The 17,407-nt window shown below is 37.3% G+C and overlaps 1 protein-coding gene across 7 annotated transcripts in view; it reads right to left on the reverse strand.

Annotated features, from left to right (window-relative positions):
• Window positions 1-703: 703 nt before the first annotated feature.
• Window positions 704-17,407, reverse strand: part of LOC127451029 (trinucleotide repeat-containing gene 6A protein-like) — a 49,193-nt gene continuing 32,489 nt past the window's right edge. For 4 of the 7 annotated variants that reach the window (XM_051715498.1, XM_051715499.1, XM_051715500.1 and 1 more), the window contains 18 exons: window positions 16,118-16,327; window positions 15,788-15,951; window positions 14,103-14,180; window positions 13,928-13,979; window positions 13,700-13,827; window positions 12,007-12,165; window positions 11,782-11,910; window positions 11,170-11,307; window positions 10,990-11,064; window positions 10,105-10,543; window positions 8,951-9,088; window positions 8,677-8,838; window positions 8,372-8,512; window positions 6,819-6,926; window positions 6,522-6,731; window positions 5,952-6,019; window positions 5,707-5,846; window positions 704-5,264 (listed from right to left, as the gene is read on the reverse strand). In XM_051715498.1, coding sequence (XP_051571458.1) covers window positions 4,889-5,264; window positions 5,707-5,846; window positions 5,952-6,019; window positions 6,522-6,731; window positions 6,819-6,926; window positions 8,372-8,512; window positions 8,677-8,838; window positions 8,951-9,088; window positions 10,105-10,543; window positions 10,990-11,064; window positions 11,170-11,307; window positions 11,782-11,910; window positions 12,007-12,165; window positions 13,700-13,827; window positions 13,928-13,979; window positions 14,103-14,180; window positions 15,788-15,951; window positions 16,118-16,327 — 2,915 coding nt within the window. In that variant the 3' untranslated portion in view covers window positions 704-4,888. The remainder of the gene's footprint in view (window positions 5,265-5,706; window positions 5,847-5,951; window positions 6,020-6,521; window positions 6,732-6,818; window positions 6,927-8,371; window positions 8,513-8,676; window positions 8,839-8,950; window positions 9,089-10,104; window positions 10,544-10,989; window positions 11,065-11,169; window positions 11,308-11,781; window positions 11,911-12,006; window positions 12,166-13,699; window positions 13,828-13,927; window positions 13,980-14,102; window positions 14,181-15,787; window positions 15,952-16,117; window positions 16,328-17,407) is intronic. The other 3 variants (XM_051715504.1, XM_051715505.1, XM_051715503.1) reach the window with 3 other exon arrangements.

Below are 17,407 nucleotides of genomic sequence, written 5' to 3' on the forward strand. Positions count from 1 at the left end.
AAGTATTGAGTACATATACAGTAAATGAACATACTTTCCAGAAGGCCAACAATTCACTAAAAATGTTTTTTTATTGGTCTTATGATGTATTCTAATTTGTTGAGATAGTGAATTGGTGGGTTTTTGTTAAATGTGAGACAAAATCATCACAATTAAAAGAACCATAAGACTTAAACTACTTCAGTCTGTGTGCTTTGAATTTATTTAATACACGAGTTTCACAATTTGAGTTGAATTACTGAAATAAATGAACTTTTCCACGACATTCTAATTTGAGATGCACCTGTATATATGGCTAAAGATTAGCCATGAACAATTAAAGCAAAAATGGTAGCTCTGGAGTAAACTGTCAGTAGCTCAATTAATAGTTTTGGTAAACTTTCACTACATTGAGATTGCAGCAAAATTAGACTTTGTAATGGATTGTTCTTATATTCCAGATGAACTTACCCCTAGCTCTCACTGAAGGCATATTTCTATGACCCCAAGTGTAACAGAAGTTTTAATTTAACCGCCATCTCATTTGTCTTTTTCTGCCTAGAGGACAACTTAAAGTAGCATAGCTTAACCCCCTCTCCCCTTGACTGTATTTGCATGCACAATACATAAAAAATAAATTAAAAAAAAGTTAGTCAGAAAGAAATTTATATGCTATGTATGACTGAATAAGTGGGCTGTAAATAAAGCACAATTTGGCACACCATCTCACTGTTAGGCTTTATTGCGGGTTGTACCCAAGTTATACAGCTTTGTATTCCGATATCAAGATCAGGACTTTACAAACAGTTATTATCAGTCTACAAGTACAGGCAACAAAAGACCTAAAAACTACTCTAATCTCAACTACCTCGTTACATATGCACTTAAGGGTACTAAAATTGAAAACCAAGCAACAAAGAGAAAAATAAAACAGCATTACAGGAAACATTCATCACTACACATTTGAGTATCTACCATGTATTGTTAGACTAAACTTTGTCAATTGTTACCAATACAAATAAGGATTGTCCTATAAAAAGTGCAGTTCCCCAAGTTAAAACTCTAAAGATGACACCAGGAAGACGCTGAAAAGAACTTCCTGCTCATTTAAGTAATCTTATTGATGTTTATTTCTAGTCATTTTCAAACAGTCTAACAAAGCAGTGTGCATATAGGTTACATGTGAGCAAACGTTTTCTTGACAGACCTCTAGAATGTTGGAGTTGAGAATTTGCTGTTCCACAGCCCATTCTGTAAGGACGGCTGTGAAACGGAAATGTTAATGCAACCCGCCATTTGCTACAACTGGCCAATTTGTGACACAAAAAAAAAAAAATTAAGAAAATTTAAATCATGGCACATTACAGGAATCGTATTTTTTAAAATCCTACCACTACCATGGTTCGGATTTTGTTAAGCAAAAGACAGACACAGAAGCCTCATTTTACAATGCATAGACTTTCTTAGAATTTCCCCATGGTGGAAGTTTAGAGTTAAACTCTCGTTCGTCCATTTCTTGTGCTGGTTTTTCTAAAGCTTTTCAGGGTTTATAATGACATGACAGCAATACTCACAGTTTAAGTCAATTGCATTAGCACATTGTTCAACAGTAGGAACCATTTAAAGACATGGGTATATTTGCTCACAGGATAAATCAGAAAAGAATGACATTTTCAGTACAAAAGTAGAATGTCAGGCCAAGTCAATTTTTTCTCTCTACTTATACCTGGCTATAAAAATGGGGATTGTACATTGCTCATGAATATCCTCAAAACATCCATTTTGCAAGTGACATTTGAAGCATATACATTGTCCAGCTTTTACAAAAGAACAACTCCCTTTCCTCCCCCTACTCCATAATTTGGCATGACAGTGAATTATCAAAATGTCTCAGCATGACAGTTCTAAAACGAAACAGCTGCACATTCATTTAAACAAAATTAACAGGGGTAAAAAGGTAAAGAAAATAAATGAGGAATTAAAAATGGAAATAAACTGGGTGCCAATGGCTTTTCCCTATGCTTTCAAAGTTCACTTCAGAAAACAAAAGTCACGAAGAATAGGGAAACCAGCAAGTTGCAACGACAGAAATGAAGAACCTAATCAGAACCATTGGTAAAGCTAAGCGCCAACCTTCTAGACAATGACTTAATAACACTACCATGGACACATACAATCATGTAACTTTATAAACTTGGAGCAATCCACATTAAGTAAGAAAGTCACAGAAATCTAATCAGTGATTCTTGCAGTTATACGCCCTCAAGAAAGACTGCGTTAGTATACAAGAGAATACTAAGGCTCCTGATGCCCAAGAATGGAGTGGACCACTCTAGCATGCAGGCACAAACACACGCCATCTCACACCTTAATCAGTATAGCCAATGTACACGAACAATAAGAGACAAACAGACGGCAAAGTCCTCCATCCGTGCCATCCAGTTGTCCAAAGCTACACTCTGCCCTCAGAACACAAATACAGTACAAGCTTTTTAGTTAATTATGTACACCAAGTGCAATTCCAAAAAATTATTTTCGGCTTTCGTAATGTATTTTCTCTTCAAGACGACCTGTTTTCCAATGTTCCACTAAAAAAAAATTGTCAAACAAGTATGAGATAAGCCAGGTATGGAATTAAGTAAACAAATCCTTTGAAGTATATTTGGTAAAGCGGTTACTTAAAATTGTTCAATACTGGCACACAACCAGGGTAATACTCAGGGTTTTGTACTATTTGAGTCATTAAATATGGATAACTTACCAAATCAAGCAAAGTTCTACTTCTCAAATAAAATTAAAATGGAGAAAAACAGCTTAAACACATATTAAGGTCCATGGCTTAGCCTAATGCTGACATCTTTCTCTTCCTCTCGCTCTTTGAAGCGTTTCATAAATTGTGCACCTAAAATATAGTACAATAAAAAGGTAAATAATCTGTAAATCTATGCACATTATTAAAATGCAAGTGTTTTAACTACCAGCAATAGATTACATTCACCTCTGATCTAGCCTTCCTTGGCCACAAGTACAGAGGCAAGCCATTTTCAATGACAAACCAGCTTTGAAGAAGGGGGAAAAAAAGATGGGGAAATGGGGGAAAAAAACAAAATAAAATTCAAAATAAAATGATAATGAGCAGCCAAAACATTGATTTATTAATATTGTAAGGAACTTCAGATTAACACAACCAAACTGTACACGTTACAATCATCTTCTATTTGTAAACAGTTAAAAGCCACTTGACTTGTTGCATCTTCGGACACAATTTTAATCAAGGCAATGAAATGTGGACGACTTTTGCACTGTTTAAAAAAAAAAAAAAAAAAAATGCTTTTTAACACCAGCTCTGGCGATAAAGAAAAAAAACAATGTATACGCAAATTATCGAAACATATAAAATATTACTTCAGTCAAAGAAAAAGCGATTCTGTAGGCCGAGACGTTGGCTACAGTATGCATAGTTACAGATTTCTGCTTTTTCTTATGACATTGACAGTTACTTTGACAGTCACAGAGCAAAAAACATTGAGCCACTCAGTGGGAAAAGGGAAGATGGACTAGATAGTGATTCAGCAAACCATATCCACTCATTAATAAAAAGACGGCATATTTGAAAAAGCAGTATGTAGAATGTCTCCAGCTTAAAGCAGTTTTTGGCAGAGAAAAACTTACAGAGCTATAAGTAGTTTCAGTGCTAAAAGTTGGATTTTCCTACATGGAGTTTCTATGGGGGAAAACTGGCTATATTTCCTGAGAACCATGCTGGTTATTTAGCAGACAAGAGGAATAGATAAAATAACCAATGACATGGCCAAACACTGATCAGTATTCCCAGAGATAGAAAGCTTCGTCTTCATCCTCAAGATTTTTTTAATATATATTTTTCTTCTTTTGGATTTTTTTTTTATTTATTTTTTTTTTTTGGTTTTTAATTTGTAATTTTTATTAGTTTTTTTTTTTTCTTTATGCATTTTTAACTTGTCATTTAAAATAAAGGAAGAATGACCATACTTTCTCCCTCAAAAATTTTTGTAAACAAGAGGGCACAATGTGACGCCTCCAAAACAAAATTGAAAGCCTATTTTGAAAGTGCTGTTCCCCCTGGCTTGCAGGTCGGGTTTGCAAGTCACAGCTGTGGCTACAGTTTCTTACACTGCAGAGCTAAATTCTTTAGTTTTAAAACAAAATTGGTGCAATACTTATTTCTGTAATATCATCAGATAATCCTAAGTCAGCATCTATATCTTGATCTCAAACTCCACAATACCACAATAAAGGTAGGCGTACATCAAGGCATAGTAGAGCGCACACTTTTAAGAACATCCTTGAGTAAACAACTACACTGGAACTGTCGGCTCCCTCCATATTGCAGATTATACTGAGAAAAACCACATTCAGTGCAAAGTTAAAAAAGCTCAAACTCCAACATTGTCAGCAAACAAAACGCAAATAATAAAACTAAAACTAAAAGAATTGGAATTCAAATAAACATGATGAAGAAACAGATGAGCTCAACTGAAGCTTTTTTTTTTCTGTATGAAGAGCACTACCTGGAAGTGTAATACATCCTTTCACATTATAGAATTGGCCTGCATAATTCAAGTATTCAAAATGATATGTTTTGGGCTAAAACAAAGTGGACAAAATGTGCAGAAGAAAAGAACGTAACTTGTTTCCACAGGGTGACCCCGTATTGTTTTTTTGTTTGTTTTAAGTGAAGAAAGTCTAACTAGTGCCATTTGATTTTTTTTTTCATATATAATATATATATGGTTATATGATTATGATTAACTATTCGACATTGAGGTCACGGGTTTGTATGTTTTTTTTATATATATATATATATTTTTTGTTTGTTTTGAAGTTTTTTTTTTTTTTTACGTTTTTAAGTCAGAAGGTGAAAGATGTACTACATGGACTCCCCACCTCCTGTCAGGTGGTCAACAGGAAGGAAGGAGCTGATGGGGGAGGGGCTGTTGATTCTCCCCCCCTCACTGGCACTGGGGCTCCCCCACAGGCTCCTGGAGTAGTTGGGAAAATCCCAGAGAGAAGAGCCGTGCAAGTCTCTGCTGCCTGCTCCTGACAGACCGCTGCCGTTCCAGTGATTTGGATCAGTGCGGTTTGGGAAGGGGTGAGAACCCTCGATGGATCCGATCCGGTTCTGAGAAGTGCCCAGTGTCTGCCAGCTGGGAGAGGCAGTCATTGACTGACCTTGTGCAAAGAAACGATTAATTTCCTCTTCACTAGCAAACTCTGCAAGAATTGTAGTGTTCCCTAAAACACACCTGAGGAGGAAGAGGAAGAGCCTTCATCAGTAAAGAGCCTCAACTATCAGAATGTGTCTGAACTCCAGCAAGGGAAGCTGCTTTTGCACAGAGGTTGCCATAATATTAACGATTTCATCATTGACACCCTAATCATCAATGCAAAGTAGACCCCCCCCCAACAAATTATATAGAAAGAACAGTCAGAGAATTATGGATAGGGATATGGTGGTTTGGATGTAACATCACACACTGAATGGTTTAAAATAGCTTTTAAAAATGTGTCCACTGTAGTGGATACCATGCATCAGAGGGTTACATTTGAGGATTATAACATAAACCTCAAAATGTCAACCATGCCTTGCAGGAAGAAGATATGAACATTATTTTATGATTTTATTTCTGTCAAGAGTACTTACTGGCATTCATGATAGCACACTGTAAAGACAAGATATGGACTTACATGTGCAGTGACTTTTGGGCTTTGGCCGCCTCCTCCTTAGAGCTGTAGCAGACGACAGCATTGCCATGGGGAAGGTTCAGATGGAATGTGATCAGTGGACCGTGCTGCATGCACAGAGTTCGCAAGGTGGAGCCATCAATCTGCAAAACATAGCCGTGATTCTTGTTACCCAAGAAATTAGGTATATTTGACACAATCAACTAAAAAAAGGCATTCACGTCATAAGTCATAAAAACTTCCCTTACCTGAGGTGTGAGGTTTTTGAGAACAAGCCAATTAGTTCTCCCTGAGCTGCTGTCACCCCAGCTTGAACCTGTTAACAAAGATTATTCCAGGTCTCTGTTGTTTAATCTCTATTGCAATGACACTATTAATATAAGGTGTTTTCACACTTGGTTTGATTGCTTGGTCTGAACCCGAGCTCGATTTCACAGTGTATTGCATGAGTCCAAACCACAATGTGTTTGCATCAACAACAAAAGTACAAGCAGAACCGGTCTACCACTGTGGCTAGGTAATGACTGAGGAGAAGATGCCAGTTTCCATGTATACAAACCAAGAGATGCGAAGAATGCAAGCTTCTCTCCAAAGGCAATTTATTCGGCATCAAGCAGCTATTATGAAATCTATTATAAGTGTGACGGAGCATGCAAAGAAGAAAATTATATATACATCATTAGATGTTCACTACCGCAAATTAGGCTGGACTGCATTCACACCGGTTGTGAACGAACTTGGATTGGTACCAAAAGCTCTAGTGTGAAACCACCCATGAAGTCTGTAGGTTCAAGCGAATGCTATTTATTGTGACTAACCAGAGGTAAATCTGGATTCAGAGCTGCCCCAGCCTGCCAGTCTCAGAGAGCTGTTGTCCCAAGATGAGGGCTGTTTCTGGCCTGTCAGGCCAGGTGGGGGGCGGGACGGAGCAGAGATGCCTTTCGAGGTGAGAGGAACCTTCCACAGCTCATGAGCCAAAGAGGTGTTGGTGACTGTACCAGGAGACCATTTAGAGTCACTGTTTCTGGCTGTAGGGAGGAAAACATACAGATAAAGCTAAGAGTCTATTTCACCCTTAGGCCTGCATTGCTATGCTTGAGTAGTTGCCCACTGACCTGAAGTGCTTTGTGCTGTACTGTTGAGGGAACTATTGTGGTTGGAGGCACGAATGGATGTCCAGGCACTATTTGAAGGCAGCGTGGTGTTAAGTGATGAGGATGGACCTGAAAGAAATTGATATTCCACAATATGAAACACTAATACATGCACATTTAGGCTTTGTTAAAGGGATAGTTCACCCAAAAATTAAAATGATCTCATAATTTACACACCTTCATACCATCCCAGATGTGTATGACCTTCTTTCTTCAGCAGAACACATCTGAAGAAAAGTATCTTAGCTCAGTAGGTCCTTAAAATGCAAGTGGATGGTGATCTGACCTTTGAAGCTCCAAAAATCACAGACAGCATAAACGTCATCGATACGACTGCAGTGGTTAATGTCTTCTGAAGTGATATGATCACTTTTGGTGTGAAAAAGATCAGTATTTAAGTACTTTTTAACTGTAATACATCACTTCTGATCAGCAGCACTATGCGCGTGTGACGCACGTGCGACACTCGGAAGAGCAGCATTGTTTACAACTGAGTAGGAGGAATGCTGTACAGAAGCTTAATTGGTTTTAGTTTAGATCTCTCACAATGGTGCATTTGTGTGCTTATCCTGGATGTCTCAACCGAGAGAAGAACATGACATTACGTCCATAACATGCCAACGCGAATACGTCATATGAGAGACCATGTGAACTCAGCCCTCTCGTGAATGCACTGACCGCTGTTGACCGGAAGCGTTGGATAACAGTTAAAAAGTACTTAAATATTGATCTTTTTTGCACCAAAAGTGATTGTATGGCTTTAGAACACATTAATTTAACCGCTGGAGTCGTATGGATGACGTCTATGCTGATTGTCTGTCATTGTTGGAGCTTCAAAAGGTCTGATCACCAACCACTTGCATTTCAAGAAACTACTGAGCCAAGATATTTTTCTTCAAATGTGTTCTGAAGAAAGAAAGTCATACAAATCTGGGATATCATGACGGTGAGTAAATGATGAGAGAATTTCATTTTTGGGTGAACTATCCCTTTAAGACAGCAAATTCTTTTTTTTTTTTTTTGATGTATCACACTCAAATCCATTTACTTCTTTGTAGTCTAAACCACATACATCATAACAAGTGTGCAATGTTGTCCGAATGGTCTGAAAACGACATTTTCACTCACTCTCTCCTCATAGAGCAAACTATGTGCCATGTAATATGTAGTTAATACGGAATTAGTCAACGAGTCATTAGTTTTGGACAGTTTATTGTAAGATGCAAGATGCCATGATAGACAATTTCCATTTTTTGTAGGATAAAGTCTCTTGACATTGTGCTGACACTTACATCATTATTACAGCAACCAACGTAGGTACACCTAATATTGACTACACTGTTTGAACAAATGGATCAGATTTCATCACTTGCAAAATGACAGTGAAGAGAGTCAGTCCTGAAGATCAGATTTGAAAGCCATATCAGATTTCTGTGCACTATGGAAAGTCATCAGCAATTTATAATCATAGTTGACATTTGCATTCACATATTTATATATAATAAACCACTTACCATTGTTCCTGTCCCTGAGGTGATCAACATCCCGGACTGTATTAATGGAGAGATTATTAATCACACTGCCAGGAGTGACAAATGGGTCAGTTTCAGGATCAATGTTTGGATATCCTTTCCAAGGCTCACCAGGACGGAACTCTGCCAATCAAACATGACTTGATGAGCTTTAATTCATTCCACAACGCCACACTCTAATCACTGAGGGGTTTTGCTCTTTGAGATATTCTTTATTTCAATATATGATCTGATAGTGATAAGCGGATCATCTATATAGCATGTTTATAGAGTGATTGGATCCAAACCTGGTGGCCAGTTGACATTGGTTGAACCATGAGGTGATTTGGCACGGCTGGGCCAGCCATCTCCCACAGAGCCAGGAGGACTAATAGGAGCATTACTGGCATTGATGAAGTCATATGGACCAAAGGGTGAATCTTCAAGCCTTAGCCCAGATGTTATAGCACCTATATCAAGAACATATGCCTCAAATGATTCACACATTCCCAAAAATGCATTTGATAAACATTTGCCACAACATTTTATTTTTTTGTCAAGTAATAAATTGGTGAAACACACCAGATTTGCTGGGGTTTTGATCAAGTGGCGAGTTAACGGAAATATCCATGGCAGTCCACTTCTTTAGACGGGACTGTGGCTCCTTAAAACCAACACTACTAATGTCGAGGTTGCTTACATTCAAGTTTGAATTCAAGCCTAGAGGAATAAGTCAAAAGAATAAAAAAAAAAATATTGTTTTAGGAGAAAACATACATCTTTCCAGAAATACTTCATTTCATTTCAAGATCTTTTTCAGTGTGCAGGAATTATCAGCAGCAAAAAAGTATTTCAACTCTGATTCAATAAATGGTAACACTACAATAAAGGTTGTATTTATTAACATTAGTTAACTTAATCTAACAAAATATTTTACAGCACTTATTAATCTTGGTTAATGTTATTTCAATATATACAAATACATCTGTAAACTAAAAGTACAACATGCACTAACAACAAACAATTGCACTTGCAATTAACATTAACCAAGATTAATAAATGCTGTATAAAAATATTCTTTGTTAGTTCATGATTCATAACGCATTTACTAATCTGGTAACACTTTACAATAAGGTTCCATTCGTAAACATTAGTTAATGCATTAGGTATCATGAATGAACAATTAACAATATATTTTTTACAGAATTTATCTTAAATGTTAGTTAATAGAATAGTGGCATAGTGCATTAACTTATGTTAACAAATACAACTTTTTATTTTAAAAATGTATTGGTATATGATAAAATTAACACATTAATTAATGCTGTAAAAGTATTATTCATTGTTAATTCATGTTAACTAATGTTAACAAACAGAAACTTATTGTAAAGTGTTACCATTAATTTTCATAAATAGAACATTATTGTAAAGTGTTCCCCAATAATAATAATAAATAAAAACATTAAGGGGAAGGGGGAGGAGGGGAGGGGACATGGGTAGAAAAGGCAAAAAAAAAAAAAAAAAAAAAGAAAAAAAAAATTATGACATTATGATTGACAAGCATCAGAAATTATAGGTAGGAGCACCATACATATGCCAGCCAGACATTGGATTTCCAATCAAATAATAAGGGCCCGAACTTAAAGGTCTGCGACAATGCAATTTTTTCCTTTTCCCCTCAGATATAAATAAAATGCATGGGGAAATTGACTTGGGACAACAAAATATGTATTCACCTCTTGCTGGCAGAGAGCTGCTGTTGGGACAGAAGTTCTTTCCTACCCGAGGGTTGATGGGAGAGCCTGGCACCATGTGGCCATTGCTCAGAGGAGGGGCTAGGAGGTTATGACTTTGTCTAATGCCAGATGGCTGATAGCCTGACATTTCAGAGGCAAACATCATGTTGGGCTTGGCAGCTTGGTGCAACACTGAGTCAGTCTGGCCTACATTAAGATGGGGAGGACACCCACCTAAAGGGAAATTACTGAACGAGCTCAGGGAACTTTGTTCTTTCTGCAGGTCAGAGGCATTGGGGGGCGTGAAGTTCTCCATATAGGACTTGAGGCTGGGCTGGTGCAGTGAGGGTGGTTGGGGGGAGGTCTGCTGCTTCATCAGGGAGGGATCGATATGGCGGGGAGGCTGGATCATCTGCTGGGAGGGGCCCAGACCACGACCCTAGAAAATCACAAGTAGGAAAATGTCAAAAAAATAAAAATAGAACCAGGGATTAGAAATGGTAAAAGGAACAAAAAAAATTACTTTTTCCCTTTTTTTGCAGAATGTACTAGAATACTGGAACAAAGTTGTAACAACTGTTCCATGGTGAAAATGTTATTTTTAAATGCTGGTAACCAGTAAATAAGGTAATTTGTAAACACAGAGTTTCATTGTTTCTGAATAAATTGTCTGAATGCCGTTATTATTTGTTTATTAGCACGGTGTACTCTCATTTTTAAAATAGTGTTATTGACCATTCTTTATTTTGTTCTAACTGATTTGGAAACAAGGAAACACAACATAAGAGATGGAACTTAATTCTGTTTTTTTCTCAGAACAAACTAAAATTAAATACAGTATAATCCATGAAAAGAACAAATAAGTGGGCCAAAGTAATCACAAACCTGCTGTTCCTGTTGCTGGCGGTTATTAACAGGCATGGCCCTCTGGTTTTGCACTTTCTGCTGTAGGAGGAGGCGCTGGAGAAAATAAAAAGAACTGTAAATGTGGCTCAGAACACCACAACTTATCACATGAATCTTTCCAAAGCTTTTACTAGAGTGCACTTGCAGTGAGATCAATACCTGTAACTGATTAATCTGAGAGAGCTGAGAGAGTTGGTTTAGCTGGGACAGCTGGTTCAGCATAGCCACCTGCTGTGGGCCAAACAGAGGGTTCAGACCTCCATTATTAGGGGAGCACTTCAACCGGGGTGGCGGGACCTGAGATAAGAGCATATATGATACATTCGCTTTGAATCTGCATGGTAATTTCTATCTTAAATAATTTAAGACTTAAATGAACAAATATGGTTTATTTATACATATAATATATAGGCTTTTCAGACATTTCAAAGGAATTACTGAAACTATGAATATTAAATATAGCAGTTTATCTCTGGAATATTAGCAGCAATCATCCATTAGCCAGTATCTTGGTGAATTGACACAAAACAAAAACCACAAAAAAAAATAAAAAATAAAAAACACTTGGATGACAGTCAAACTATCACTTTTACACTGTAATTTGAACCATGTATTATGTTGCAAAAATGTTATCTGACAAGAAATTCCTCATTCTTAGATAATTTACTAATTTGACGCTAGGCAAGTATTTTTGGACCCTTCACAGTGAGTACGATTTGCCTATTCAGTACTGCCTCAATCTCGATGTGAGCTGGGCATAAGTGGTGTTACCTGAGAGGGCAGTAGTGGAGGCACTTGGTTGCGTAGACTGGGCTGAGTGGAGTTCAGAGGTTGTGCGGGAGACTGCTGGGTATTCCGGCCTTGTGCTGCTGCATTACTGACACCGTACATGTTTACATTCTGCAAACACAAATACACCACACACGAATGATGAGCATCCTGCAATCCATTTCATTCACAGCTTCAGCACACAGGGAGCGGCATGCACTAACTCACCTGCCTAACAGAGGCAGAGTTTGGATGGTGAGGCCCTGGCAAGCTGCACTGGTTTGGCTGTGCATTTTTTGTTGGGGAAAAGCTGATATTCTGTATGGAAGCGATCTGGGAGTTTGGGGACTCTTCTGCTACAGAGCTATCATATACAGGCAGTGAAAGCTGAAGCACAACCACAGGTCAAGCAGAGAGAGGAGCAGGACAGTAGTGAGGCAAGAGTGGTCAAAGTGGACACCAGGCCAACAGAGAAAGACATCAACAGCCAGAGAGAAGGAGAGAGAGAAAGGCTATGTTAGCATCCTCTTTGGCAAGTAACTAAAGTGTTTTCTTAAATTCGAATTAGTAAGAAAAGTAATAGAAGGTTACAAAAGTGAAACTGGGTTAAAGAAGAAAGAGACTAAGACTATTGGAGGACTATTGGAACTATTTAAATGTTAAAGATCCCATGAAATTGTTTGGTGACCACAGTTTTCTGTGTTGACATATGAAACAGGAAATTGTGGCAGGATATATTTAAGGGCACACCCTGTTTTAAAATAGCCTTTAGTCATGTGACAGATATGAACAATGATGTGCTACTTGCTACTGCTCATCAGAGGCAGATGGTATTAGGAGAAGGGACAACTGCTATGTTCAGAATAGCACACTACCATACTACTCTATATATCCACTAACCTATATTCAGCAGAAATAGTAAGAGTAGTATGCTATTCCAAATATTGCCACTCTCATTCTAGAGAGCTTTAACTGCACTCAGGGATGTTTCCAAGTTTTTGTCCTTTTTCTCAGAAGGAAAGTCTGTAATTTTATAAAACGAGTAGTATATTTATGTTTAAAGATTAACTTTTAGGAGTACACTAGCATTTAGATGGCCTCAAAGCTAAAAGCCACAAAACTCCATTTTGCTTTCATGGGGTCTTTAAAGGAATGTTCCAGGTTCAGTACAAGTGAAGCTCAATCGACAGCATTTGTGACAATGTTGATTACCACAAAAATTAATTTCGACTCGTTCCTTTTCTGTAAACAAAAAAAGCAAAAATCAAGGTTACAGTGAGGCATGTATAATGGAAGTGAATGGGGGCCATTTTTGAATGGTAAAATACTCACTGTTTCAGAAGTATAGCCACAAGACAAAGGATGTGTGTGTAAACATGATTTTAGTGTGATAACATCACTAACCTTTTCTGTGTAAAGTTATAGCCAATTTTACAACTTCATTACCATGACAATGTAACATCAACAAACCTTAAAACCTTGAACTGACTGTAAAAATAACAATTTAAACAACTATACAGCTCAAATAATACACAAGTTTTACCAGAAGAATTAATGCAAGTGAAGCTTATAATTTTATAAAAGCACATTTCTGCCTTTAAACCATCCAAAAATTGGCCACATTCACTTTCATTGCCCATATTTACTTCCATTGTAAGTGCCTCACTGTAATCTCGATTTTTGCTTTTTTTTTTTTTTTTTTTTGAGGAGGAATGAGTCAATTTATTTTTGTGGTAATCAACATTATGCCACAAATGCTGTCAATTGAACTTCACTTGTACTGAACCCGGAACATTAATTTAAGTTGCATTCTCCTCCCATAGAGGGTGCTAAAGTACTCGGCAAGCAAAAGTAACACCTCGACAAGAGTATTCAAAGTGAGGACTCCATTACTGCTATATGAGAGTAGAGAAGAACTGACCTTATCCATATAGGGATTACGGTCTATGGGCGAGTCTTTGTGGATCTGGTGGCGTGAAGCAGGATGTTTTCCGTACTCTTCCATATTAAGAACATGCTTTTCAACATCCATGCGCTTGTCTGTCATTCCTGCAGAAGAGGAGAGGGAATTACAGATGCTAGTACTAATGAAATGCAACAAACCCCAATAAACAATTCAGCCCTGGAGCAGCATGTGAACATAACATACCTCCAGGCATATCCATCTTATTGCTCTTTAGAGAATCTTCAGAGGAATCCCTCTGTAAAATGACATAGAAGTGTCAGCATGTTTAAAAAGCTAATTTCAGCTACACAAATGATTTGTGCTAATATTCAATATAAACAGATTTCTCAGATTTTAATGTAATGATATTGACTCTTACAGTGTACATGTTATTGAACTGTTTCACAAACTGATTCATCCATGGAGAATCATCCTGCTTGTTGGGTCCTTTATTCAGCTAAGGAAGAGAAGTGTGAAAAAAATATATGTAAATGTGTACACACATTTTTGCAACTCCATATGTCCCTCCTTGCAATTTGCTAAAACAGTAATTCACTAAATAAGTGTTTACATGCACAATCTTACACCAATTATGCTTAATAACCTTATGGTCAAATGCCTTAAACGCTGTTCTTTTATTGGTGAAGGTCATTAATGGCTTCAGCAAAACCAGATCGGCACACCTAGATTTTTGCCCATTTCACCATGACCGGGTTATTCAATGTGTGCAGGTCTTGTCCGTATGTCTGTTTATATTTTCATGTCAGGACAGGACACAAAACACAGAAATAAAATTGCATATAAACTAGGGGAGGACATTTTTTTTTTTTTTTTTATTCTGTTACAAATCACAATTCTTGAGACAAACTATTTTAAAATCGCCTCCCTGGTGAAAGCAATTTTTAATTTCATTTTAAAAAATACACATTTAGCTTAATGCTAATACAATTATTAATAGGTAAATATAGGAAGCTATATTTGTGCAGTTTAACACAAACAGGTTTTCTCTGAGAATTTGTCTCTTTAATTCTTTAAATTTAGTCCTTTAATGCACCACTGCTACAGCCAACCATGCGCAGCTTGTTAACTGTTGGACGTCAAATCCTCTGCTGTGAACAAAGTTCCTGTTATTATGCATAATGCAAAAGTTGAATTGAGGTGTTGGGGAGTTTTTGTCAGTAGTCATTGTGCAGATTCTGTCTGACAGCTTTATTAAATAGTTTAGCTGTAAAAAGGCTTATCAAACTGTTGGATGCCTTAAACTACATGTCGTGCCCCAATAATATTTATGATCTAACAGCTTGTGCACTTCTGAACGTGGAGCCGATCGCCATGTGACTTCAAGAGCTCCAGTTACTTGAAGCGTCATTTGTCAGGGATGCATTCAAGTGCACTGAAGCATGTATTTTTGCGTCCGGCATGCGCATAACAGGTTTTGTGATGCTCTGTTTAGGAGCTTTTCGTGTTTCTTACTTGAATAGTTTTGTGGGATCAGAGGTTATAGTTATTTAGCCTATTTATTTATTTACCCTGTTAAAAGGCTGTGCTTAACATTCATATATCCCTATAAAATGCATCTGACTGTGTAACATGGATATAATGCAGCCTAATTATACATCCTCAACACTGACTAGATGACTAATAGCTCAGACAATGCACCAAATGGTCGAATGGTAGTTCCAAATTGGTAGTCCCTACCTTTTACCTGCAAATTCTGTATTACAGTGTGTCATTTCAGACACAACTGTTTTTCAATAGACATTTCTTTCTGAGAGGAGTTAATACAGCTAAATATAAGAAAACATCAAAATCACAATACTTACAGAATCACAACACTTAAATTGCAATACATGTCGAATCGAAAAGTGTTTTAATATTGAATCAGGAGGTCTGTGGCAATTCCCAGCCCTAATGTAAACATGATTTTCTTGCATTGAGTTTTTATAATGAGCTGATTTTTGATTAATTACCAGTATTTTGTTGTAAATGTAAACACTTTTAAAATTCCTTAAGAATGGATTACTTGAAGTCCTGCCAGGCTAAATAAGGTCTGTTAACTATTACCTTTGGAGGCATCTTCTTGTAGGACCAGTTTCCAGTTTGGTTTGTCTCCTGTGATGGATTGTTGTTCCACATGCCTATCTCTACTTCCTCTTCCTCCTCCCAGTTGGAGTGACCTGCCATGGACATCTCATCACCACACCAGTTGTCTTGCATAGGTTTGGATACTATAGACAAAAGTAAAGACTTGTCATAGCAAGTCTTGCTCCATTTCAATGAAAAACAGCATGGAAATAAGACTGTCTCTTTGATTACATATTTCATCATCAAAGTGAAAAAATATGAATTGTAAATTAAAGAATACTCTTTGACCAAGTAGAAGATGTGACATACCACACTTGTGCTTTGATTGTTGTCCTACAGCAGCATTGCCCCAGCTACTGCCTCCTAAGTTTTCCCTCCCTGGCTCTTCCCAGCTTGAACCTGAATCAACAGGCCTTCCCCAAGCAGAAGTGCCATTGTCCACTTTGACTGGTGGACCAGCAGGCTCACTCCAGGTAGAGGACTCAATTTTTTGTGGCCCACCATATGTCTCTCCCCACCCTGTGATAAAAAAAAAAAAATAATAATATAGTGGTTAAAGACCAGAAGGCAAAATGTTACCTGGTTTTGCACATAATATGGCATGAATTGATGGCAACAAAATGACCCAAGGCACAATGAGAGGAAGGGATATTATTTATGGCACTGCAATAAAACTTATGTTCTATATACTGTACAGATCAAACAAGAATCAGAATATACCAACTACAGAGCAAATACATTTTTTTTTTATTAAAATACTAAAAGCAAGGAGGAGTGTCAGTTTAAAAAGAAAATCTATTTACAAGAACAATGCAAAAAGTATTTGCAAATAAACTCCAAAGTGGGACTGGACTGAACTTGCAAACTTTCCTACGGTCCAAATACAACCAATGAAAAAACATGCTTATGTAAGCTTTGTTTACTCTTAAGTCCTACTGATGGATCAGCTTACGTTTAACCACTAAGGTTTTTGCACTTTCACCATACAGCATATGCCCTGAATACTTCCTTCAAAAATAGCCCTGTTCATGTGAGCCTTATTGCTCAGGTTGCTGCCATATGACTTCACCATCATTCAGAATGTAACCCAAGCCTATTTTTCCCTGAGCAAAGCTCATGCATAGCGAATTCCAAATGAGGTGGGAACACAACTTGCACATAAACCTTTATATTTCCTCTTTAGCAAATAATGCAAAACAAGAAAACAGCGGATAATAGCAAAGATCTACTCACATATATATATATATATATATATATATATATATATATATATATATATATATATTTTATATTATACACACACACACACACACACACACACACACACACACAGATCAGCCACAACATTAAAACCACCTGCCTAATATTGTGTAGGTCCCCCTCGTGCCGCCAAAACAGCGCCAACCCGCATCTCAGAATAGCATTCTGAGATGATATTCTTCTCACCACAATTGTACAGAGTGGTTATCAGAGTTACCGTAGACTTTGTCAGTTCAAACGAGTCTGGCCATTTTTTGTTGACCTCTCTTATCAACAAGGCGTATCCATCAACAGAACTGTAGCTCACTAGATGTTTTTTGTTTTTGGCACTATTCAGAG

This window comes from Myxocyprinus asiaticus, chromosome 13, assembly GCF_019703515.2.
Source record: "Myxocyprinus asiaticus isolate MX2 ecotype Aquarium Trade chromosome 13, UBuf_Myxa_2, whole genome shotgun sequence".
In the NCBI taxonomy this organism is placed as follows: domain Eukaryota; kingdom Metazoa; phylum Chordata; class Actinopteri; order Cypriniformes; family Catostomidae; genus Myxocyprinus; species Myxocyprinus asiaticus.